The sequence below is a fragment of the Haemaphysalis longicornis genome, unplaced genomic scaffold, assembly GCF_048455015.1.
Source record: "Haemaphysalis longicornis isolate Haplotype H1 unplaced genomic scaffold, Haemaphysalis longicornis Haplotype H1 scaffold_6, whole genome shotgun sequence".
In the NCBI taxonomy this organism is placed as follows: Eukaryota; Metazoa; Arthropoda; class Arachnida; order Ixodida; family Ixodidae; genus Haemaphysalis; species Haemaphysalis longicornis.
This window is the reverse complement of record NW_027526407.1, coordinates 49,241,182-49,268,329: the sequence shown is the minus strand read 5'-3', so window position 1 is coordinate 49,268,329 and position 27,148 is coordinate 49,241,182. Positions and strand designations below refer to the sequence as shown.

The window sequence follows — 27,148 nt, the reverse complement described above, 5'->3', positions numbered from 1 at the left end:
CATTCTTAGGCGTGCACGACTAACAATGAAGCACTTCTTGTAGTGCGAGAGCTGAGCTGTGAAGCTGCTGGAAGGTAAGGCTCGCAAACTAATATAACCGGCTTTCAGAAATAAACTCTCGGTTTGTGGCAGATTTTCTCGTCATTTATGTTTCATTCTCGCAGCAACAAAATTCCCAAAAGAGCAAAGTTTTTGGTTTTCCCCGGTGGTTTTGTTATTGTGGGGATCGACTGCACTACTTAGCGTGTCAAACGGCTTCTGGTATGTACACACGATGCATGATACTTTGTTAAAATCAAAAGCACGATAAAACATTAATGCATTAAATCACAAAAAACAGTACATGCAAGTCTATTTTTAATTAGGCGAAATTGAAGAAATTTCAAAAAAATTGTTGTATCGAAGTGTTTATTTAAAGGTTAAACTTTAATAAAATGGAAATTTTGTCAGCCAAAGGGCTAATGGGATGCACTGTAGCGGAGGGCTGCAGAACAATTTAGACCACCTGCAACTTGCATTGAAATCTCATGTCCAAGAAAATAGTAAAATCATGACTAAAAGAACTGCACATGTGTGTGTGTGTGTGGGAGGGGGGATGTAATAATAAAAGAGTTTCTCGTTTGTTCACAAAGCAAAGGAAACGCGCTACATTTTGTTAAAGGGCCAGACAACCAATTCTTGTCGAGTGTACGTACTCTAGCTCATATGAAAGCCAGCGTTTTATGTAACGGGGTAACCACAAGCAATTTATAAACAAATTGCAGAAACAATTTTAATTTGGCACTAAACGTTCCAAGGCTGCTCACAGTGTAGAAACTTGAAGCTACATAACGTGTCCTGGTCCCGTGACCTGCAAACCTTGCAGCTACTGGAACTAATGAAACGTTTATTCACTTATTGAAAACACTTTCTGGCACAGTGGTCACCCCAGGTGACCATGTTTTCTTAATTTGTTTTCTGTTTAAAGTGCGCGAGCACAGCGCACTTCATCAAGTTTTTGCCGTTCATCAATATGAGATGGCGCTACTTGCTAGGAGCTTCGATGTCACATGTTTTGTTTGTTTTCTTCCGGTCGCCGTTGCCTTCAGTGTGCGAAGGCGACCGGTAAACAAAGGTAAGCCTTGTCCTAGCTGAGTTGATACCTTAAGATAACATGTTGTATAAGTAGCTAACACTGAGGAAGCTAGAAATGAAGTGCTGCAATCAATTAGTACAGAGCGCCGTGTCCCTGAATTTGGTGGTCACCTAGAGTGACCACTGTGCATGAAGTGTCATAGAGGGCTCGTAATATGCTTTTTTTTTATGTTCCAACGGGAAAATTTGTCAAAGTACCATCGGAGTCTGACAGCTTCACAGGGGGTGACGACTCCAATGACAGTGATTCCAACTATGAAGCAAATGATACAGCTGCAAGAGCAATCAAACAAAGGCCTGGGGCGAGAAAAGCCATTCCCGTGGTGTTCGAGTCATCTGACCTGGACAGCAACGAATATCTTCCTATCATGACTGCGAAGGTACCTGCGTGGAGTGCTGCCTCCGAAATGTCTCCTCCACTGGACTTTTCATCGCGCAGTGGGGTGCCACTTTCCCTTTGCCACATGGAGAAAAGAAGTCCTTCTGATATCTTCAGCCTATTCTGGACGCCGGCCTTGACGAAGCTGGTGGTATTACAGACCAGTCTTTACACTCAGCAGCAGGTGAAGCGATATACACCAACTACCGTACTTACCCGATTTTAACGCGCACTTTTTTTCCGGAAAAATAGATCGAAAAATCGCATGCGCGTTAGAATCGGATACAAAACCGAAACTGCCGAAACAGCGGAAATTTCGTCCCACCCATCGCCATCGCCATCTCAAGATGGCGCCAAAGCTTATAGCAACGATTTTTCGGATGCAGGAAGCATAGACGCCTAGGCTTTTCCATCGGCGTTCACACAAATCGTCAAATCGTTCCACTTGCGTGCTTGATAACAGCAATGGCAGCAGCGGCTCTCACGCGTTCAAAACGAGCGGTCGGCTGAAGCGTGCGCTTCTGGAGAAGCTCGCGGGATGGGCGTGCAAAGCGTGGGCCACGATCCCATCGACCATGGTTGAACGTTCATTCAGAAGTGTGGCATCGCGAACGCGCTTGACAGCACCAAGGACCGAGATGTTGTGGTCAGTAGAGAGCGACGAGGAGTGAGATGAGTGCGATTACTTCGAGAAATAAATCACCGGTTTCTCTCGCATTCGTTTTTCTTGCTCACAAAGTTCCGCGCGCGTTACAATCGGAGGTGCAAGTTTTTTCGTTTTTTTTTTTGCCAGGAAAATCGGGTGCGCGTTAGAATCGGGTAATTACGGTACATCAGAAGAGATGCATTCCTTTCTGGGGCTGAATCTCCTCGAGGGGAAAAAAAGAAGCCCTTGTTGCCAGGATTACTGGTCCGATGCGCCCGACTTGCACGATCCTTTCATTTTGAAGGTTATGCCTGTCAACAGATTCGTCTGGCCTTTATCACACCTCCATCAAAATGATAACATCCTGCAGCCAGCGAGGGATCACGCCAACTTCGACAAGTTGTACAAAGTCCATCCCCTCCTCTCTGAATTATCCAAAACAATTGTGGAGAATTGCTTGTCAAACAAGCCCCTCACCATCGATGAATCGACGATCAAGTTCAGAGGGAGAAGTTCAATGAAACAGTACTTGCCCAAGAAGCCTGTGAAGCCTGTGGTGCTTTGTTAGAGCAATTGGCTACAATCTGAAATTTGATGCTTACACTGGGAAATCTGAAGGCGGCGTATAGAGGGAGCTAAGCACACAAGTTGTAAACAAATGTCATGACTTCAGAAGTAACCAACATTGTGTTTTTTTTCGACAATTACTTTGCTAGCGACAAGCTCCGCAGTGACCTTTTGCCTGACGGCATATATGTGTCTGGGACGGTGAACGCTAAACTTGCCGTGCTTGCAGGCTGATAAAGTAATGAAAAAAAAAAAATGACGCAGACCGGAGTGTAAGCGACGACGGTCTGTGCTGCCTCAAATGGAAGGACAAGAGGACCGTTCATTTGCTAACGAATTTTGATGAAGTGGATTGAACAAAACAAGGATGGAACAGCCCAGCAGATCTACAAGGCTACAACCATCACACGAATTCTGTTGACAAATTCGATCAGCGTAACAGGCGATATGTAATAGGCAGGAAGTCAAGGAAGTCGTGGCACACGATCTTTTTCCACTTTCTGGGTTGTGTCGTTAATGCCTTTTTCGTGCATTGAGAACTTGAAGAAGCGCAAGTTTTTAACGAGGGCAGGTCATCAAACACCAACGTCGTGCAAATAAAAACCAAGCCTTATGCTGATACGACCGTACGTCTACTTCACAGCAAGCACCAGCCGAAAAGATGCAAAAAGTGCAGGTGTGGTACGTGCAGTACCAAATCCCAGCCCTCAAGAACGATGTCAATGTGTGAAACGTGCAATGTTGCCTTGTGCCTGCGAGGAAACAAGGACTGTTTTGCGGCCTTCCACTGAAAGTGACTGGTAAACCAGTCTTGAATGTTGGTCACCTCAGGTGACCACCTCATATCTTCTGAACCAAGAGTGCTAATTTTGCTTTTTCTAGTAAGAAAAGTATTTTCTGAGCAAAATCTCACTATTTTTTCAATAAAAAACTATTTCCTTCCGAAAATGAAGTTCTGTGCGGGAGAGTTAACAAAGTATTTGTGTAAGTTTAAACTGTATATAGTATATTTTCAAACATTCTTCTGAAAATTTTAAGGACACACCTCCCGCCGCTGCGTCGCCACTGGGTTGCTCACAGTGTAGCTAACAGAATCTCCATGCCCAGAATCAACAGCAGCGTTCAGTAAACAGTCCCAGTGAAGGTGCTTCCAGCTGGAGTTGTACGTCGTTCCACAATTCTGCCTTAGTCAGAAGCGTTTCTTCTGCCTAAATATTCGTTTTCAGTTTCAGTCTCCAAAAATGGTAACGGCAGATTATTAAAGAAAAAAAAAAAAAAAAAAAGGGACGCACCGGAGAGATTCGATTTGCCAACCTCCACAACTTGAAACCAGCATTCTACCTCTCGTCCATCCCAACAGATGGCGCCTTTGTGCAAAATAGCGCATGCCATACTTGGCCATTAATACATACAGCTGGCTGCTTCTACTGATTAAAAAAAAAACCACAAAGAAATAAGAAAGCCTGCAATTTATAATTTTTTAGCAGGGGAGAAGTTTTTAAATACCGCTTTTCATCTCGAATACAGACAAAAGTTATGTTGCCGCGCTACTGTATGTCATGGTTGCCAGGATTATTTTTGGAAGGACACGTACAACTCGTAGATCGAAAAATTTCGATTTCAAAAGTTCTAGCGCGCTATCAGCAAAACCTTTTCGCTTTAAGGTGTTTTAAGGGATGCCTCTTCATTTGGGATAAAGAACACATACTCGACAAAAATCAGTTGTCTGACCCTTTAAAGAATAAAAATGCTGTGAAAAGCAGAGACAGACCCACTTTCTTTTCTCAAACTGAGTGAGCTTTTCTAACTATGTTATATTGTGTACACCGCATGTACACCCAAGAGCAGAAGTTTAGGGACCAGGAAAGCAGTAATTTTGAGTTATTTCTCTGCCGCACAGCAGCCCGGAGAACTATGTGCAGTAGTTTTCATTATTTCAGTACTTACACAACATTTTGCATGCATTCGACAGTTTGTCGGGCTGCTATGAGAAGAGAAATAACATGAAATTGCCATTTTCCTGGTCCGTAAACTTTTGATCGCGACTGTACAAACTGGTTTTATATACCCATACTGGAACAACACAGCGTGTAAACTTCCCACGTAGCCTTCCCACGTATTCCTTCCTACCCCAGCTATTGGCCGCGAGGCCCACCACTGGAGAGGCCGGCGCTGCGATCGTTTTGACGTCACTTGTAGGATCACCGTTCCTACCTTGCTGCGTAGTTGGCTTGCAGCGCGTGACACTTCGCTTAGAAAGCGCGTTCTAAAAGTATTTTCGTGTTAATTTTCTTCGTTTGAAGTTAATTCTCAGTGCGTCAAGCGCAGTTCGACCTAATGGTGTCTGTATAACCGTATCAACTGTGGTAGATTATCCGCAAACACCATGAGCGTGGTGGTGTATTACGCATGCGACCGAAGCGTAAGCAGCGGCTTGTTACCCCGATCAAGAATGTGGAGTACGACGATCGCCGAGTGAAGTTTCTAGATTTCCCTTGTTTGCAAGAAATGTATAAAGCAGGAAATCGTGAAGCGTTAACTGCTCGCAGAAGCACACGCACCCGCCCTGACTGCCCGCACAGCCGACGGTGCGGCTCAAACCGACGCAGGTCACGGAAGCAACAACTTGTCGCCGCTTTTTAAAATCACACAAGTCGTGGAAAAGAAGTTCCAGATTCGTGAAAGTGGATGTTAGTTTGATGAAAAATTCCGATATCGTAGTGTCATCAGCTGTGGTTTTCAAAGCGATGCTCAAATATCTGCCGCGATTTACGCCGACCGGCCGCGTAGGTCGGTCCCGGCAGCGCCGGCCCGTTCACGCACGGTGCGGCGAGCAGCCGAAGGATGGCCATGCTTGCGCGCAAGAACCGGCCGAGGCCGTGCAGGTATCTTGATCGTCGATCGCTTCAACGGAAATCACCGCGCTTGCAGAGTTCCCAGCGCGGTGAAACGTTCTGTTAGGGACTGTCACTCGCAACTCTAACGGCGATGAAATACATGCTGCGACGCCAAGCCTAAAGTTCCCAACATCCGATTACGTGCATCCGAAGCCGGCTGCGAGCTGTTGGCGAAGGCCCTCCCGTCGCGCACGCGCGTGTTGCGTTTGGGTTCCTCTAACTTCTTGGGGCCCCCAACGCTCGGTTCTCCTATTCTAAATATCCCCATTACCTGAAATCATTAACGACGTGCACCGTGTTTCGCCCTCGTACGCAGCCTCGCCTTCTGTGAGCAGTCGTGAGTTTCGAAATTGATGCTTGAGAAATGCCGGCTTACTGTAAACATACAAAACACGCTGCAATTATAAATTACCACGCCGAGCACATAATGAAAACTAAATATAGCCTTGTCCCAACCCGCTCGAAGGCGTTAAAAACTCGCGTTCATACCGTTCATGCATTGCGGACAAGTCGCGAAAAGTAAACATCAGCCGTGCAGAGTACAGGCTACGGCAGTGATCGTTAATCAAATCCGGGCATGACTATAAAAACATCGTAGCGGAAATAGGCACTGATTAAGCCAAACTGCAGACCATAACAATACTTTTAAGCATTTGCGGCGAAGCAATATGATCACCGTTCTCGCGTCATTCATTTACCAGGCAATACGAGCTGTTCGCGCGGTGAGATCATAAGTGAGCGACGCGTTTTAATCGCTGTTACAAGGTGTTTGCTTGCACACACATGTCCCGTCAAAAGTATTTCATACTGAATTTACAGCGTACTTTTCTCGGCGTCAGTTGCATCGTCCTTGGCGTTAGCTGGCTGCGTATGTACGAGCTGTGGGTCGCGATGGTAGCAACTACCTAAACGCGGCGGTGTCGCCGGGAACAAGCGAGTCGCTGATTGCTTGCCCGAATTATTTGGTTTACAAACAACTTTTTTGGGTAATTTGCATCAAATCCACAAGGAGCGGGCGAGACGGTGGCCACAACAAAAAAACACGCTTCCGCATACGCACGGGAAATGTGTTGTAGCAGACGACAACACGATTCGGCGTCCTACGAGTGACGTCACTCGTAGGTGGCGCCACGGTATGTCCTCGAGGCCAATACTTCCATTTCCTTTTCCTTTTTCCCCCCCCTTTTATTGCGTGAGAGGGGGGGGGGAGGATTGTAAACAACACCCAATGCGGTCGAGACCAAACAATGAAAAGCAGCGGAAACAACGCACCTTCTTGTGGGACAGCAACGCCGCCTCACAGTTCATGGTTGTGTTGCAAATCTCACATATGAAGGGCGGTTGCCCCTTCTGCGTAGCCGCCGCCGGATTTTGTCGCAGACCAACTGCGACGCCGGAATCAGAGTCCCCAACTGTGTTGTTGTTGTTGTTGCTGTTGCTGTTGTTGCTATTGTTGGGAACTGGGACCGGGATTTCTGCGACGCTGCTGCTGCCGCCGCCGTCGGTGGCCGTAGGCTCCGCGTTGTAGTCGCTCAGGAGGGCGACCTTTCGTTGGTGCCCGGGGCTCTGCAGGTGCATCCTGTGGGGCACGGGGCCGTTGAACTTCATCCCGCACTCCTTGCACGAGAACCTCCACGTGTCCATCTGCGTGGGGGAAACGTTTGGGGATTATTCTTCCCCGCTTCCCTAAAAAAATTAGCCGTGGCTTAGCTCGGCTATGCCAGGATATACATTGCGTGAGCTAAGGTTCAGCTGGTTATTCTTAGCTTTCCTGGTTGTCTAGGATTAGCTTGATTATCATGCTTACTCCTGCTTTAATGACACACACACTGTGTACACATTATGTGACGCATGTATATTTATCAAGCGGCTCCGGCGCAGCGTCACCAATCGCCCCGGAGCTAAGCTGGTTCCACAGGCGCACGCCAGTGTTGCTGCGACGCCCGAGCCAAAGGTTCCACACCCGGCCACCCCTCGCGTGATCATCAAGTGGACCGGGCCGCTACGTGCGGAATGGAGGTCGGCGAAGACGCTGGGCGCGTGGGGTGTGTGAGAGACGCCAGGCAGCGAGCAACGTTCTGTGCGACGTCACTGCTCTTCGCGCATGTGCAGCACGGCTCTCCAGGAACCACACGAAACTGCTCAACCTCGGCCAGTGTAGCTCAAGCTACAAAAGGAATCGGCAAGGGAAGGGAGCGTGCAATTGAGACGCACATGAACGCATGCACATAGCCTCAACCTCCTCCCATCTGTATAGGGAAGAATTTGGGGGATGGTTCTTCCCTAATTCAACAGAAAGATGTAATGTGTGCGCTGATGCGCACGTAAACTTTCACACACCTCTCAACCTTCCAGCTCGCTACTGTGAAGAGGGGGTCTTCATTCCACTCCACGTATTCCCCCCTCACTCCTCATGGGGGAGTATTACAATCCCCACCCATTATTCGGCTCTACCGTCTCTCACGAAGAGGTCATAACTACAATAAATATGCGCCATAACTAAAGCCCGGAACTTTAGGCAAAATGTCTATTTTTTTCTTGAGTACGTATCAGGCCTAAATAACACGTAAGCATGAACTAAGGGAAAAGAAGCATTTTACGCATTTATTGTGCGCATTACTGCCTATTTTGAGAATAGTACGTATATGGGCGACTAAAAATGCCTTTTTTATTTCACCTTCTGCCCGAGAAGCTCCAAGGACATCACTTCGCGAGAAAAGCAGCACTGCACTCACTCAGAAAACTTGGGCTTCTCCTCGTCAATCCCTGATATATCAAACTCCATGGGGATCACGAAATAGTTTGATATATTGATAATATGAAATACGAAATATGCCCATCTGAAGCTTATCTAAAAACTTTGCACATCTATGAGAGTTTTCCGAGGTCGCGAAAAGCGGTAGCTTCCTGATTTGTTCCTCAAGCTTGGAAAATACAGAACACAGCGACGACCGTCGCACTTTATTTAGCACGAAAAAAGTTCGTGAGCTTGGCTTGCTTCATCTTCTGTGTCATGAAGTTCACCAAACTGCCTGCAAGGTAACTAACACCATTCAAATGAGAAAGCCCAGTGCTGTCCACTGCACCACCATGGTTGCAAATTCCGCTGATTGCTGATGCAAGCTCGGCTAACAACCTCAGAATTGCTAATAAGGTCCGCTTCTTCAGTAACGGCGATTCCCGCCGCGATCGACACATCTGCCACAGCCTGCACGCCGTCAAAACTTATGAACTTAGGTGCTGTTGCGGCATCCAGAATGGTGCATGAGAGTTCTGGCAGCTCTCTAAAGCACTCCCAAGGCACTCAACGCCGCCGTCTTGTGTGTCTGAACACCTCTCACTTGGAGCCGCAAGGAAGGCGCTTTGCTGAACCAGCTGCAGGAACACGCACACGACACGCTTCAGAATGCCCAGGCTGCGAAGAATTTCGAATTTCAAATGCCCCTGCAACCGAAGACTTCTTTTTACTGGCCTCCACCCATAGAATGATATCTGCCTTCATCGCTAAATCCAAATTCTTCCACTGTTTCACAACCATAGTGCCACGAACAAAAAAAAAAAAACACACCACGCCGTACCGGCCTCAATGCCAGCAGAGGCTCCACTGGGTCACAATGGTTTTCCCTCCCTCTTCCCTTTTCCCATCCTGGAGGGGTCTTTAAGGTAATAAAGTGATAGACTGATTGTAGGGTTTAACACGCCGATGCAATGCAGGCGATGAGGCACGCCGTAGTGGAGGGCTCCGGATTAATTTTGACCACCTGGGGATCTTCAATGTGCACCGAAATCTCAAACACACGGGCGTTTTTGCTTTTCGCCTCCATCAGAAAAGCGGCCGCCGCGGCCGGGAATCGAACCCGCGACCTCGTGCTCAGCAGCGCAATGCCTTAGCCACTGAGCCACCGCGGCGGGTTACTTAGCCAGAAAAGCCTCCGTAGTATCCACATGGTAGTTTTCGCCACTATCCACCTAGGCTCCAGTCGGATCGCAACTTCATGCAATTTGCCGGGAACAGGCCCGACATTTCAATGTACTAAGGGGAGTAATATGGAGAACCAATATTGATTTTTTGAACCAGTTACCTTTGGTATGCACAAAGCAACTACTGGCTCCAACAGACATTGCGAGTAGTGGCGGGGGGAAAACAGTAGTGAAATAGGTCTGTTGCATAAAAGGAACAACACGCGCCATTAGGGCAGACAAAGATTCTCAAGCGGGAAAAAACAATTGATGAAGATTGCGAGCAGTACAACAGGGCCAACCCTCAGGGAAAACCAGCATTATTGCTCAGGAAGACAGATTTCAAGAGGCAGCGGCTGGTGGAAAATAAAAAATGGCGCGTATCTGCTCCTTTGGTTGCAAATGTCGACGAAAGACGAGAGCCGACTGGCACCACTGCCAAGTAAAGGCCCCTTTTCTCTTTCTCGCTCGCCTCTCGTGCTGTTACTCTCCCAACTCGTTCCTCCTAAGATAAGACGCTAGAGGTTTGCTCAAGTCAATTTAAATTTACCGCATTCCGCTGCTCCAGGCTGGGTGCCTCGATGCCAGCACTGCTGTACGGCGGAGACGCGCATGAATTGAGGCACCCTACTACAACATTTATACAACTGCGTTGCCCTTCTCCACGAGCGTTCCAAGCAGAACATGGATCATATCTAGTGGAACCTTTCGTTGCTGTTGCCGTTTGATTTCTTAAATGCCGCCAGGAGCAATAGCAGTGCGAGCAACAGCAGGCGACAGTTTTCTGCAGTTGACGTAGTATTTCATTTGCTATTGCAAAAACCAAGCATTCATGAATTTTTTTAACAAAGGAGCACTGTAAATACCACTTGTGTATTGATTTTCTGCCTTTTATTTGCATAATATCTCGATCTTGTTCAACAATATTGACAAGTATAAACACTGACACCGGACTTGGACGTTTAGATTTGGCTGTGGGTATATAAGACTATTGCACAAATACGATTTCACTTTGGCTGGGTGGCTGAATTGAGTCACAAGCAGACAGACAGACCGAAATTTCTGCGTTTAAGTAGCCCAAGAAAGACTACCGTCTTTAAAAGAAGAAAAGAAAAGGGATACCAGCCCAGAAGAAAGCTGCCATAGGTACAAGCTTGGGAAAAAGCTTGGTGAAAAAGGATTGGGAGCTGGGTTGCGTGAATGAGGATCACAATTCAATTTAGGGAAACTGCATGGGGAAATTTATCACCACAGTTGGAAGAGAAAAACCACGTACAAACACACACACAAAACAAGGGCTCTGAGGACCCAGACTGCAGGTCTGTAACTGACCCTGTACGAATAACGCGTAACTAAATATTTACCAGCAAAATTGAACAATTTACAGCAAATGCCATGCCATTACGCTGCCTTGCACAAACAAACCAACCACACCACCAATATTTTTTAAATGCGGAGCATTTCTTAGTCGCATGATGTCGTGCTTCAGCGTCGGCGCCGTCCACATGCTCACTGCGCATGCGCGTCGCGTCGAGGCGCAGGTGCGCGTCTCTCCCCCGTACCCTCCTCGCTCTCAACAACAGGTGCGGCGGTGCGGGAGGAGCGCGTGTACCCCGTGTGCTCTGTCGCTCTCAACAACAGCTGCGGCAGTGCGGGGGAAGCACGTCTGTGCGCGCATGCGTCGTAGCTACCCGTGCGCTGCGTCACGCTCAACAGTAACGGCGGCAGGGCGTGTACACGTGATAACGGCGTGGTGGGTGCGTGGAAAGTTCGCACGCTTGTGTACAGAAGTGTGCGCATGCGCGTCTCTCCCCCGTACTCCTCTCCCTCGAACGCGGGCGGTGTGTATATAAGTGGTGGAGCGCGCGTTCGGAATTCAGTCAAGGGCGTCTTTGCTTGGCTTTCACTTGACTTGACGCTTTGCTTGACTCGAGTAGATGCGATGGAAGCAACGTCTTCACCAGTTACACAATCGCACGACTGCTCCTCAAAGACCCCTTGACAGTGCACTTTAGCGATCACAAAGCAGTCATCCTCCCGTCCAATACAACGACGGCACCAAGCAATAAAGACAGACTAACTTTACACTCCTTGCCTTCGCTTCTCCTTCATTCAATAAATAATAATAATAAAGACGAAATAACAATTAAGCATTCCCAAACCATACCCAATTACACAACATTCACACGATACCCCCATCACTCTGCGATGCATTTACTCGAGTTCCCCCCGTGGGAAGATGCGGGCGGGTCTTTTCCCCACACACTTATACAAAGGTGTGGTGTGGAAACGTACACACGGCTCTAATTGCGAGACACCTGGCAGTTGCAGCGTCATGATAGTCTCAACTGCAATTGTGCAGTGTTCCTATTTACATGGCGAGGACGATTTGATGATGGAAAAGACATCGACGTTACGCTATTGATCAAAGGTTACCAATAGGGGTGTGCGAATATCATTTTTTTAATTTCGAAGCGAATTCGAATAATAAAAACAAAGTTCGAATCGAATCGAATATTTTTCGAATATTTTTCGAATACGAATACTTATTGTTTTTTGTAAAATTAAAGTTTTCACCATCTAGAGACACAAAAACTGCAACTTTATTGCACAACAAATCATACAAAGTAAAATTAGAAATTACACAATACCATTGCACTCAACAGGTTAAGGTCTGAACTCACTTAAATGTTTATATGGAGAAAGGTTAACTGCTCGACATGTTCGGGGAGCAGTGACAACCTCCTGCTCATCACGACTCCACCAAATACCGAAAGTAGCCGCTCACTTGAGACACTAGTGGCTGGCATGCCCGAGCCCCTGCACATTGCCGCGCGCTGATACAGTAATATCTCAATGATACTAATCTTGCGGGACTGCGAAAAATATTCGTATCATCCGAAATTCGTATGAACCAACACAGACCGAAAAATTGAGCGCTGAAAAAAGTTTTCGTTTATTTCTTCTCTTACTTTCGCGTGAAGACATTCGTGATTTTTTTCTGCTTTTTTTAACCCCCATGTCGCAAAGCAGTCCTTTCTGAAGCACGTAAAGCTCCGCGCTTGTCTCCTCACTCGCTGTGCCCAAGCTCGCTACACGCCGCAACAGTCAAGCGTGAACCGCATGGTGCGTTTTGCACGCGATTCGCTCGCCTCGGCTCTTCGAGCGCTGTATTTTCACGCCCGCATCGACGATTTCGCGCCCGCGGTAGCGCCTACCTCGGTCAGAAAATGACGCACGACGGGCGCGGCAGAATGGAGGAGCCTGACTACTTGCGATGAGATCGAGACAGCCGGCTTGGCCCCGCCGGAGACGGTTAGGCTTAGCACCCCGGCAAATATTTTACGGGCGCTTTCTAGCGGCGCGGGTGATGTTTTATGGTACCGTTTTCGCATGCATTATCAGCTCCTTGACCGCACAAGCAACTTCGTGTCTCCCTTGAGCCGCATTTTAAAGAGCGATTAGAAACGGTCACTCGAGCGCCCGCGCCACTTCGCGGCTGGAGCCGACGCCATGTTGACGCCGCCGGCCGCGCCGCGCGCAGCGTGGGGGTGGTTTCCCGGCGGTGTCAGCGCGCGTTGGGCGTGCGCAGAGCGTTTTCGCGAGCAGAAAACACCGATACAGTCTGCGAAAGCACGTACCGTTCGCCGTGTTTATGCTTCGCCACTTTGCTGCTGAGACACGCTCTGAATTATTTTTTTTTTTTAGTTTTGGGTGGTTCGAATATTTCGAACCATAAAAGTGTCATTCGAATCGAATCGAATACCAAAAAATTCGAATCGAATATTCGAAGTTTCGAATATTCGCACACCCCTAGTTACCAACCCCAGTTTTGGCTGCACAAACCAATATGACATCCATGCTGTGAACGTTGCAAGCCGATTTGTCCCCACATTGGCATTAAACAGAAACTTAAAACACGAAAAGTGAACTGTGGTTTTGCTGCAGCTTTCACACAAAAAGCAGAGAATATAAATTTTCTCTTAAAAAAAAATGTGCCCATGCACGCCATACAGATGATTAACCAGGAAAGCTGCGACTAGGGGCTGGTGTTTTACGTATAACGTGCGGCCAAACTATTTCGAAGTAGCGTGTGCAGCCGCTGTTTGCCACTTAGATGTTCATGGCCCCATAATCTCAAAAGAGCGCAACCCCGTTCATTATTTTTGCAACCTGTTTCAGGATCCTTTCCGGCCTGCTGCAAGCATAAAAAGGGAATCAGAAACCGTAGAAATGCCTTTTTTTTTTTTAGTTTTGAGTGTCATCTCACTGCTTGTATCATGAGCCTTCAACATTCTCTGCTGCAGAAACAAGGGCGTTCTTTCCCTTTTCACAAAGCACATGTTAAACGTGGCACAGCCCAGCGAGACTGGCTGTTGAGAAATAAAACACAGAAAAAAACCTTCGACACTATTGAACCAGCCTCTAAGTAATGAATGAACATAAGCCTCCCCCCCCCCCCCCAAAAAAAAGAAGAAAAGAAAGAGGATGAAACACTAAAACAACAAAGCAGACTGAACCCACAGTTACACACAGAATATGCAGATGCACTCTACATTTTCGTGAATAAGCTGTGGTAGACTAATTCAAACCCACTCCCACATGACACTATTGAGGTAGATAGCACAGCACATAAAGGTAACATCTGAGTAACCACACTGTTTGCATCACTACGCAGAAAAATAATTTATTCAGAGGCTGCAGCAGATACATGCATTGGCTCTGTATCCCCTCTATCACTTTCTCTCATTTTTAATTTGTGAATTTCCGAGTGTCATTTACACCATTTTAGTGTCTTGTGGAAAGTACTAGCTTATTTAATGCGTCAGTACAGATCAGTTAAACGGAAGTAGATATCGATTTGCATTCATCATCTCAGTGTTTTGTACTTATTCCTCAAAACTTGCACAAATCGTGCTAAAATATCAACATTCTGATTGTCCCCACAGCTTGCAAAGACAGAAAAATAAATAAAAATCCCAGGGCCCTTAGGTTTGACTACGTGCTTGGAAACTGAAAGCCTGCCAACATTTATTGATGACTTTTCACTGCTACATTGTATTTGCGCCTCTTTAATCGCATTCTAAGACCTCGCCTCCCACTCTAATACCTGTGACACACGGCAACGCTATATCGCCTTTAAACTAAACCCCTTTCGCCAAGTCAAAGGACATTTTGGGGAAAGGAGTGGCGCTCCTGACACACAGCAACCCCCGATCTCCTTTATGTAGTTGCTGTAACTGACACACCAATAAAGTGGCGCTAGCAGTTCTGTTGAAAAAGCATGCACAATAACAAAAATAAAGTGCGGCTAATAGACCTTTTTTTATTATTTTAGAGAGCAACTGCGCATTTTATTGTTGTCTGGAAAAAACTAAATGGGTAATTTCACATATTTGTATTAAACAGCAACGATAGAGTGCTTTTTTTCGCCTATGTCCCGTGCCTAATCTGGCAACAGTGGGCAGATGTTTACAAAAATACATTACGATTGGGCTTGTTTATTTTATTGCAGTTTTAACAATTTATGAAAGTATTATGAAATCGCATTTGGTCTCACTAAGTTCTGAGAAGCTTATGATTTGCTAGTGCCTGCTTACGAGGCTGCGCCGCTAGCTGCTCCTTTTCGTCCGGGAAAGGAGATAGGCGAACACCCATTACGGGAAATGCCCGTTTCGGTGAAGGAGATTCTCCTTTGTCGTGTGTCACCGAGGCGAACGCCGTTTCGGTAGCAGTCTTTCTCTGCAAAGGCCTTTTAGGTGCCCGTGTGTCAGGGGTATAAGACCTGTCGTTTATCTCTGTACAGAATGAAATGTGTCTTTGATTTAATTTTTATAGCGGCAGCCATTTTCTCTACTAGACAACAACTACGTCCGTGTTTCGCACAATGAGCACATAAGGTTTTCACCTTAAAACAGTCGGTCAAATTCTAAGAGAAAGCAAAAGTAGATAGGGATAGCCTAGGGAATGGGCACCACTGGTCCCAGCATTGGCATGCAGTGCGACTGGTTTGCCAATTCCCACACGAGAGCAAAAGTACCTAGACCTAGAGAAAGCTTAAAGGGTGGGTACCACTGGTACTAACATTGGCACACAACGTGAGTGGTCTGCAAGTCCCTAAGAGAAAACAGTACCTAGAACTAGGGATAACCCCACAGGTCCGAAATAATGGCATTCACTGTGACTGGCCTGATTGCTTGAGGCCCTCGATGCGACGCGGCGACGTGTTCCCGGAACTCCCCGCCTCGCTCCTGCTGCTCCCACTCCAACTCTTGTTCCGACTCCAAGTCCCGTTCCAAGTCCTGATCCAAGTCCCGTTCCGAGTCCCGATCGAAGTCCTGATCCGAGTCCCGTTCCAAGTCCTGATCCGAGTCCCGTTCCAAGTCCCGTTCCGAGTTTCGTTCCGACTCCTGTTCCCGCTCCCCACGTACGCTTGCTGTTTTCCCACGAGCTGCGCTCCCACTTGCGGCGGTTCCAAAGGTCGGAGTACTGGTCGGAATACTGGTCCGAGTACTGCTCAGAGTACTGGTTAGAGTACTGGGTGCCTTGCTGCCACTGGGGCTATCAGGTGCAAGACAAACAAAAAACAAAACAAAAAAAAGAGAGGTGAGCCAAATTTACTACACGCTTTGTGCAAAAAACTTAGCATATTGGCCAGAAAGCATGCTAACAGCCAATGTAACGAGATTATGGTCAGATACAAGTTACAAGCAGCGGGAGCACATGTACAGGTGCCGTCAAAAGTAATTGAAGCCCGTTATTGTAAATCTACACGACTTTCTTTTTCCGGAAATTGCCTATCTACATTCGTGTGCGTTTAAAGGAGTCCTCTCTAATAGAAAAAAGTTTCTGTAAACTGCTAATGGCTGACATTAAGCATTAAGGCAAATATTTTTGATAATCACCAATCCTTGTTCAAATTACTTATGACGGCACCTGTACTGTATCCCTCCGCCTGTGATGTCACCTGTGATGTCAATGCACACGACCTTTGAAAGACGACTGTGCGTTGTGTGAGGTCGCCTGCTTTTCCCATCAAGGTTGACTTCACAAATTTATACCTAGAAGAACACTAAGTTGCTAGTTTTGTTTTTGTGCTCACTTTATTTTTTGTGCTTTGCAAAACAGTCGCAGCAGCTGACTCCTTGTACTGCGTGGATGAAGAGCCGCTTGCGGTCAAGGCACTAAGGCTCTTCCGTAGCTGCTCTTCAACCTGTAACTAGGATTGTTAGTTTTTGGGTTTCATATTTTTTTTTATATCAGGGGTAAAAAACAGGTGCTATTTTTCAAACTGATATTCGGAGAGAAATTGGGTTTTTTTTTTGTAAAATCAATTCGAAATTCGAGTATTTTCGGGTTAAATCTACAGATGTGCTACATAATACTCAGTTTATTTTGTCAGGTGTCTTGAGATTCTCTAATGTGTTAAAATTGGTGTTTGCTTCAAGCTGGTAATCGGAGGGACGTTAGGGCTTTCTAGCAAACACTCCCCGAAATTTGGTGTTTGAAATGAATCAGCAATGATGACAGTAAACAGCATTGATAACTTTTAAGAAATGAAACGTGTTGTTCACAAAACGGTGGTCATCGATTTTTCGCTTGTTTACATTCCTTATCATCTTCAATGGCAACGTGTCGGTCTCTGTCAAAGACTTCTCTGATCGTCGAACGTATCTCAACTGAAAGAAGGTTCTCTCGACAACAGTTTTCATTAGCTGTGCACAACAATGTCAGTGTAGCAATCGCCAGCCTGGGGTAGCAAGTGGTAGAGTCATGCCAATACTCAGTGAGTTCGAGTGCTGTATCCATAGGGCTTGCTTCCACCAAATACTGGTTGAGAACGGCGAACTGTCAGCCCACAACTGTATAGATTGCTACTTTGATTCAAGGTCCATTCGGGGAGAAATCGAATTTAACCCGATTCTAATGAAACAAGTTCTGGGCGTAAAAATTGGATAAAATCAGGTTTTACCCTAAAACAAACAACCCTACCTTTAACCTAATATACCTAACCATAATCTAAAGCTTTTTCTTTTTTTCCAACTGAAGCGAGCCCTCTCACACTCTGCCACAACCTGCTTGTATGAAGGCTGACGGACAACACGACCAGCTTTCCTAGGCGATGCAGATGTTGCTATCAGTAAGTAAATTAGGCCCTGTGTTCAAAAATACACCTCGAGGTCCTTGGGCTTTGCTTACACACCTGCATGCATTAGCAAATATTCGAAACCTTAAAGGAGTACTGACACGAAAATTTTATGATCCATTTTTATTGCTTTTATCAATGCTTAATGGTCTGGCGATCCCGACACAGCACGTTAGATACTTCAGCACGCGATAATTAACTACATTGAACGGCCTGAAAATCGTTTCAATTTCCCGCGCTTTCAGCCCAAAAGACGTACATGACAGAATCCCGGAATGACCTCACCGGTTTGTGTGGACGTCAAAACACTACGGAGGCCGGTGGGGGTATTGCTTCGAGCGCGCCGCCAACGAACGGCTGAGCTGCCTTAAAGGTGCTAGGCCTACCACTGTGACGAAAATTTGATGACCACTTTCAGTAAAAGTCCTGATAACGACTTCTATTGCGATTCCGGGCTACATCATCGCTTCCTTTCCCGTGTGTGGAACTTTATTTTTGCCAACAGTGCCCTTCTGGGCAGCGGTTATGCCTGTAGCTCTGGCAACATGCACCCATTTGGAATGCGCCAGTGCCCAGTCGCCACTCGCGTGGCTGCGCGTGTGAAGTGACGTCACGAGTTTTTGACGAGCGAGTGCCGCTCTGCGTGCTGTTCCATCGGCGCGACAAATGAGATCCAATTAAAGTGTGTTCTTCGCGTCGCAGGCCGCTCATATTTCAGCGAGGGTATTGTGTTGAGCAAAGGAAGCGAACTGCACAATAATATTGACGTCGAAAATTGACGTCAGTACTCCTTTAAAGGGACAGACAACCGATTTTTGTCGCGTATATGTTCTCTAGCTCATATGAAAGCCAGCGTTTTATTAGTCCGGTAACCACAAGCAATTTTTAAACAAACTGGCGGAAATAATTTTAATTTGGCAGCAAACTTCCTGAAATCGGAAGGGTGGCGGTTCGTAGTGTCGAAACTTGACACTACCATATGTGTCCCTGTCACGTGACCTGCAAACCAAGCAGCTACTGTAACTGCTGAAACGTTAATTTACGTATTGAAAACCTTTTAACAAAAGTATTTGTACAAGCTTAAATAGTATATGTATTTCTAAACATTACTTTGAAAATTCTAAAGACACGCCGCCCGCCTCCGCTAGGTTGCTCTCAGTGTGGCTAACTGAGCCACAATGCCCAGAATCAACGGCAGCGTTCAGTAAAGAGACCCAGTGAAGGAGCTTTGACGATTCTGTCTGAGTCAGGGGCGTTTGTTCTGCCAAAATATTTGATTTCAGACGCCAAATACGCCAACGGCAGCTTAAAAAAAAAAAAAAAAAAAACGTCGCGCCCAGGGAGAATCGAACTTCCCGCCTCCAAAACGTGAAGCCAGATACTACCTATCGTCTATCCCAGCAGATGGCGCATTCGTGCAAAATAGACCCTTGCATTAAAAAAACACATAACGGAACAGGAAAGCCTGCGATTCATACTTTTTTAACTGGGAACAAGTTTTTAAATATCGTTTTTTATTTCGCATACAGACAAAAGTATGTTGCCGAGCTACTCTATGTCATGGTTGCCAGCATTAGTTTTGGAAGGGACACATACGGCTCGTAGATCAAACAATTCGATTTAAAAAGTTCTAGAGCGTTATCAGCAAAACCGTTTCTCGTCAAGGTGCTTGAAGTGATGCCCTTTCATTTGGGATAGAGAATATGTACTCGACAAAAATCGGTTGTCTGTCCCTTTAAATATCAATCAAATATAGTTCTCATTTGTATTAATTTATTTATTTGCAAGTACCTTACAGGCCCTTGGTTAGGACATTGAGTAAGGGGGGCTAACGAAGACATGTACAACAAGTAAATGGGCGAAAGGTGCCAAAAAGTAAGTGCGAAACATGAGTAACATAGAAACAAGAACTAACTATGTATAAATTGGCACCATACATCATCAACGAACAACTCAAAAGATGCAGCTGGGAAAGTGTACAATATGTATATAACTTACATTGACTGGCTGGGGTATAATAAACAGGGAAAGTCATGACTGCACTTACAGGAACTGTGAACAGTTAGTTCAGATAGGTCTAAACAGACAAAACTAAACCACAAAAAATGAGAGGGCAATTGTGTTTACAAAAGAATTCTTGCTGAGCAATAGAAATGCCATATACGTACAAGAACGAAGCAGTGAACCTAAAATTACCAACTGAAATGTAAGAGAAATTTGTTGCGGAAGGAAACTGGGTCAGTGTCAGATACTACCGTATTGTCGCGCGTATAACCCGTATCAAAAATGCGAAAATTTTAGGGGTTAAATGGAAGTCCAGATTATATTCGTGAGCTTGTGTGCAACTTCACGGCAATGCACGTTGGGCCGTGATGCCCCTACAGCAGTAATAGCGACTAAGCCACTGTTATCCCATTGACAGTGCTTACTTTGCACACAAGTTCAACAATATACCAACATGAAAAATGTATGCGACAAGTACTGTAGGTACGTAGTTAGCTAGGCAAGTTATTTTTTTGCACAAATTAATGTGTAATGTTGCTTGAGTAGTAGTTTTGGTCCATCCTTTTATGTATAAAACAAACGGGCAAGTTTTTTTTATTCGTCGACGGAAAGTGGCGGTGTCGATTATATGCAGGGGCGGGTTATATGCGCGAAAATACGGTAGGTTATCAGGAAGATCATTCCACAACGTGATGGCTCGAGGCAATGCGGATGCGTTAAAAGAGTTTTTTTTACTGTACATGCGCGAGAAACTAAGCCGTTTGTGTAGTCTAGTTCATAAGTAGGAGGGTCGTTCAATTGGAAGTCTGGTCATTTTAGTGCTATTCGCGTATTTATGAAAGAGGCATAAAAGAAATTTTGCAGCGAGTGGATAATAATTAAAGTGAATAATCTCTTTTAAGTTGTGTTACACTGCAGCAGAAATTATAATTATGAGAAATTAATCGGAATGGCCTATTTTGAACTGCCTCGATCATGTCAATTAAGTAATTTTGGTGGGGGCACCAGATTGGCGAGGCGAACTCGAGTTGAGGGCGAACAAAAGTTTCGTAAGCTAGTTTTCGGACGTTAGCGGGGGAGGAATGTAGGTTACGGCGTAGGTATCCCAGTGATCTCGAGGCATTTGCGCAGATATTAGTGATGTGAGAGGACCATGAAAGATTTTGTGTGAAGTGTACACCCAAATATTTGCATGTGGGAACGTGCGAGAGCAGTTCGTTATTTATACGGTATGGAAAAATGGAGGGGTCATGCTTACGACCAAATGAGATGGTTTTACATTTCGATGCGTTTAGAACCATTTGCCACGTTTCACACCATTTGACAATTACGTCAAGATTTTTCTGTAGTGCGTGATGACCGTTAACGTTTTTGATAGGATGGTAGATTATGCAGTCGTCGGCAAATATTCGTACGAATGATGTAACGCCATGAGTCAAGTCGTTAATAAAGATAAGAAATAGCAGTGGGGCGAGCACGCTGCCTTGTGGCACCCGGGAAGTATGATCACAGATTGACGACAAATCATTATTGATGACAGTGAACTGTTGGCGGAGAGAAAGAAAATTTCAAAGCCAGGATAAGGCTAGTGAGTCTAACTGAAGAGCAAATAGTTTTGACGTTAGGTGGCAGTAGGGCACATGGTCAAACGCTTTCGAAAAGTCGAGAAAAATGCAGTCTGTTTGGAGGTTATTACTCATGCTTGAGTGAAGGTCACTCGTGAATTTTTGCATTTGCGTCTCGCATGACCGACCTTTTCTAAACCCATGCTGGTTGCGGAAAAAGAACTGGTTAGACTCAAGATGATTGTTAATGTGGGAAGCGATAATGTGTTCTAATAGTTTGCAGCAAATGGATGTACGCGAAACTGGACGGTAATTTGGGGGTAGATGTTTGCTCCTCCCGATTTAAACAATGGGGTAACTTTGGCAATTTTCCTGTCGTCAGGTATCTTCTCAGACTCTAAAGATTATTGAAAAATATAGCACAGAATTTTGCTTGCAGTGGAAGTGGTAGTTGCATCTACTTTCGCTACACCAAAATAATAATACGTAATAAAAAAGCAAGTTCATTAATGAACACTGTGTTCTGCCCTCCTTACATGTAGTGAACAGCTAGCACTTCCTTCAAGGGGCCATGAAGACAAAATGCAGCCTCATTCAATTTTATAGAATAGCCTTTCGTCACTCCCTCAGTTCCATTTCAGCCAAGAAAAACACTTAAAAAACAAACAACTATTAAAAGTTCTCAAAAATAGCACTACAGCGATGTAGTATGGCAGGAGTGACACGACATGGACCAGTACTAAAAACACAGTTATCAGTGCGTTACCTGCACATTAACATTCACTTTATACGGTCAACGGAACGGGAGGCGCCTCTACAATCGCCCGGTGATGTTTCTCGGTGGTGGCTTAGGTCATCATCATCTTCATCACCACCATCCCATCTACGCCCACTGCAGGGCTCTCCATGGATCTCCAATTATCCCGGCCCTGTGCTTACTGCGACCAATTTATCCCCGCAAACTTCATCTCATCTGCCCATCTAACCTTCTGCTGCCCCCTGTCATGTTTGCCTTCTCTAGGGATACACTCTGTTGCCCCTAATGACCAATGGCTATCTTGCCTTCGCATTACATGCCCTGCCCACGTTCATTTCTTCTTCTTAATTTCTACTAATATGTCCTTAAAACGTGTTTGTTCCCTGACCCACTCGACTCTCTTCTTGTCCCTTAATGTTACATGCATCATCTTCTGTTCCATTGCTCGCTGAGTCGTTCTCAATTTAAGTTGAACACTCTTAGTGAGCCTTAGTGGGGCTTAGGTCAGCGGCTGTAAATCTCACAAACAAGATTCTGCGACACCACAGAGAAATCGCTGGAAAGTGGCTGGGGGGGGGTGCCACTGCTCCATCTGTCTTCCTCACTAGTATCTTGATTATTTGTTTGAATTTGTGATAAAATTGGTATCACTGTTATAAGAACGAAGAAGCAGACTTTTGATAATGAAAAAGAGTTTGTATTTTGTCTTCATGGCCATGATAGTAAGAGCACTGTGTTCTACTGAACACAAATTCAGCACTTCGAGGCTGCTTCGGATATACACTCAACTAACTTACGAATGCAGTCACCGAAAGCTGAGCACCCAAGGTACGCAAAAATGCGCTACGCCCAAGGTTTTACCACCTCTCGGAGCGAAGATATTTCAAGGCAAGAGTCAATCATTCCTGTCGCCCAATCGAAATTCCACACCCCGCACACGATAACATTGAAAACAGCTACACTTGTTGAGGCATAACCACTAGGATTCTGTAAAGTCCAATGCTATTCCCCCCAAGGGCAAAATTTTCAGCAATGTCGCACCTTTGTGGCAGATACTTGTGGCTTGTAAAGGAGCGGCCGCCTGTACGGGCTAACAGCGCTGGTGGCAGCAGAACCTTGCGAGAAATAATTGTACGAGCCGGTGTCGTCCTGGCGATCCCAGGCAGAGTTCGACGACTGAAACAAAATTCATGGTCGCTCTTTCTGTCCGTGCAACACATCTGAGGCAAAAAGGCATTTGCTGTAAATTGTTGGCACCCCGTGATGTAGGCACACACACACACACACAAACACACATATATACATACAGGGTGGTGCGACGGTAATTGGAACACTTTAAAAATTTTTCCTGAGTGAACCGCCGCTCTGTTCGCGCTCAAACTTCACACGAAGGTCGCTTTTTGTGGTTCATTTTGTTTGACACTGGGAACTACAGTACTTACCTGTTTATCCTGAAAATAAATAAAATCGATTTTCGCCTATGGGAAAATGGCGGTTAATTTGGACGTGCGAGCCAGCGCACGTTGATTTTGGAACAACGGCGCCACCTGGGCTATGCAGAGCGAAACGCACGTTCGGGATTCACGGTAGGAAGGAGCCAAACGGTGTAGCAGACAATTGTGGGTGAAGTAAATGGAAAAAACGCTTCCCGTGGCCGGAATCGAACTTGGATGCGTCGCGTTATGGAGCCGGCGTCGATGCGATTGCTCCATTTTGACATGGCCGAAGCGAACGCCAGGCAGCAGGTATCGATTCACGCTGTACACTCTAAACCTGAACGTTAGGCCTACAGAGTGCACACCCGTCAGTTGCTGTGGGTATTCTATAAAAGTAGTGCGTACCTCCAGAGTAGCACATACTCGCAGTGTGGGATTGGCCAACCAAAGAGTCCATCACGAGAAAGCTTTGCGCGCAAACATTGTTGTCGTTAGATGGAGGAGTGCGCGATTTTTTTGTCCACGCTTCAGTCAGATGCCGAGTTTTCTAAAGACAAGAATTGCCACGAAAAAGACAAAACTAGTATAAACCTTTTCATCTACACGCCCACATGTGCACACGTGTTTTAAGTAGCGATGTCAAATTAAATGCCTCCAAAAACAAGTGCACTCTTTCTTCATGCACACTCTTGTGGCAGCCACGACGAACTACACCGTATTTTTGCAATTCTTAGCACCTTCGCCTACTTTCGGGAAACAAGTTAGAAAAAAGTTTCCGTGCGAATCTAAGCACTCTCTTTTTTAAGCAACCATCGCAAGGTGGATTTCTGACGCGTGGAAGCGGGCCCGAGTTGATGTTGTGGCCAAGCCATTTATAAAGTTTTCTATTACGAACCACTTAACAGAACACGCGATGACCTGCTGGAGGATACTGGGAGCGGCGGCCCAAGCAGCAAAACGTACTCGAATGGTGGTGAAGGTGACTATGTATCAGACGTAAACGGTGGGTTCACTGTGTGTACATATTTTTCTTTTGAATGTTCACTAATTAAAATTTTATTCAGTGTGCCCGTCTGGTAGAGATACAGTTGCAAAAAAACTAGGGGGGGGGGGGGGGGGGGGTAATTTAGGTTTATCATATCTAAGCACCCCTTCACTTTGGTCACTGCGATCGTGGGAAAAAGGGGGTGCTTAGAATCGAGTAAATACGGTAATTCATGTCAACACACACACACGTACACACATGCAACCTCCAGGCTCATCATGCTTAGGAGTGAGGAGAAGTAAGTGCACGAACAGTCAAGAACATGTAGGCAAAAGGGTAGGCAGTGCCTGTTTCAACAAAAACTGAAATATTGGGAGTCAGACTGACAAAGCACTCGCCGCATTTCACGGAACGAGTGACGCGACAGGAAATTATCCCCTGCGGAGCTACAAAACTGGTTTATAAATACGATTCCAGGCACCTAGATTACGCACTATAGACGTCCTAGTTGTTAGGACGTCTATGCAATGCTCCGCACTTTGGGAGCACTCGGTGTAGTTCGCAATTGCCAGTGGCTTCAGGTACAGCAAACCCACATTATAAAGAAGTGAACGGGACTGTGAAAAAATTTGATATAAGTGACGGCTCATTAAAACTCAATAAGTACAGCCGAATCAGCTACGACAACTCTCCAGAAATAGTAAGTGCGAAATATTCAGCAAAACAAACCTTTCTTCACACACAAACACACAAAAAAAGGCCGTAAGCTGAGTTTGCTGGGTATTTCTGCCAGGCAAGAGGAGTGCCTGCTCCAGTTTGTTGAAGGCCAACTGCACTCAAATTTTACCACGGCCAAATTTACTTCAAACGTACGGTATGTACCACCAAACCAACTGGGAAATGACTGGCAGCCACGCGAAATGCGTAGTTAATTAGAGACGTTTACAACAGGTCTGTTACAGATGACGTTGCACCTGCCAGAAAAGCGCCAAACAACCATGAAGCATAAGTGGCCCTGCTGTGGGCGGATGCTTATTCCTACGGCCAGCCAGGAGAATCGGTTTAGCTACGTTGGGCGCTCTCCTCCCAGGGCTGCTGCGACCGTGAAGCGTTGCTTGCAGGTTAGCTCTAGCTCGCTGGCCGGTCGCTCACCGACTGCAACGTCACTTCAGCCTGGCAGTAATGGCCACTCTCCTCTCAATTTTCGTTTCAAAATCGTCACTTTTTCATGGTCGTTTGCACCATGAATACGCATATTTCAGCTTTCACATTTTGTATCGTGCCGCCTGTTCAGGCAGGCTTTGAGGAAATAAGGTTTTCAAGAGGTAAAAATTTTGAGTGCAGTTGACGTTGAAGGCCCAGCATAAGCTCACGGTGACCACCCATGCACTCGACTTTGTTTTGCAACAGACCGAGCCCCTCAAGCGTCTGCGCTACAGCTGGTATTCTGCAAGACTGTTCATCTATTCACTCTTCGTTCTCATCAGAGCAACAAGAAACCAAATCTACTATTTCGGAATCAGTCGCTGGAGCGAAGAAGGGAGCGCCTGCAAAAGCCATCCCGAATGATTTCTAGTTGCCTGCCCCCTCTTTGCCAACGCCTTTGTACACAGCTTAAAAGGGCCTGGTCATAAAAGGGTGGAAGCATTTTACTGGCAATGGGGATGGTCTGTTTTCGCACGCGGAAAGGGCCATATGGTGCAAAAAATGCGAAGCGAAGAAGAAGAGAGGGAAGTGGTACTTTGAAGCGACCGGTGCGGTTGCTCACTTGCTCTAAGCAGTGCTGTAAATATGCATCTGCAACTTTCCAATTCGTTCTAGGCTGGGCAAGCCTTCGAGTAATCCCGTCTAAAAGCCACGCATTTGAGTCGGAACTGCACGACACTTCGTTAAAAGCGATAATTTGAATAAAGCGACTCCACTGTAACGAGGGTTTAGGAAACGCCATGCTGGGAGGCCTTGCCATGGCAGGGTAGAAGAAATCATGTGCACCAGATTAAGGACAAGGAAGTGTCTTGCCTTTAGTTTATTACTTTTTTTAATGATCACAATTATGATGGTTTCTACCTAGCTACTCGGCCAATGCTGTGCCTCAGAGGAGACGACGACCCTTTCATTTCCAAACCACAGGCCCCCACAGATGTAAAAATCCAACCTTAAGTCTAATTTACACCTACTAATAGTAAAAAAAAAGTAAAAATTTTGGGCTAGGCAGTAGGATGCTGAGAAAATTGAAGAAAGCATGCACTCAAAGTCACATCAGGACCGTGCCTATAGTGCATACCACAAGCTAGGTGCAGCACTGTGGAGGCTACATTGTTTCACAACAGTCAGGCCACTGTGGTTGCCTAACTCACCGTGAAGGAAGTGACGAAAGAAGGCGCAGGGGCCTCACGGTTCCACCTGCCGAGAGGGGAGAAGTAAATGTCCTTTGAAGGGCCCTTCACGGTGAATTAGGCGTGCTCAGTGGGCGCACTGTTGACAGCAATGTAGCCTCCACAGTGCTGCACCTAGTATGAACTATAGTTCGCTTGAGCGAAAGAGAAACAGCCCTTCCAAAAGCAGCTTTTAACAGCAGTCATTCTGAAACTGCGGGGATTCCACAAATTAAGAGAAGAGGACTCGAGAAAGGTTGGAGCGAGCGTCTTTTAAACTATCCGCTGCTCACTATG

The 27,148-nt window shown here is 46.0% G+C and overlaps 1 protein-coding gene across 1 annotated transcript in view; it reads right to left on the bottom strand.

Annotated features, from left to right (window-relative positions):
- Nucleotides 1–26,874, bottom strand: part of LOC144142608 (uncharacterized) — a 36,036-nt gene extending 9,162 nt beyond the window's left edge. The window contains exons 1-4 of the mRNA XM_077674241.1: nt 26,834–26,874; nt 23,097–23,231; nt 15,773–16,144; nt 6,896–7,267 (exon numbers count right to left, since the gene is read on the bottom strand). Coding sequence (XP_077530367.1) covers nt 6,896–7,267 — 372 coding nt within the window. The 5' untranslated portion in view covers nt 15,773–16,144; nt 23,097–23,231; nt 26,834–26,874. The remainder of the gene's footprint in view (nt 1–6,895; nt 7,268–15,772; nt 16,145–23,096; nt 23,232–26,833) is intronic.
- Nucleotides 26,875–27,148: the final 274 nt, after the last annotated feature.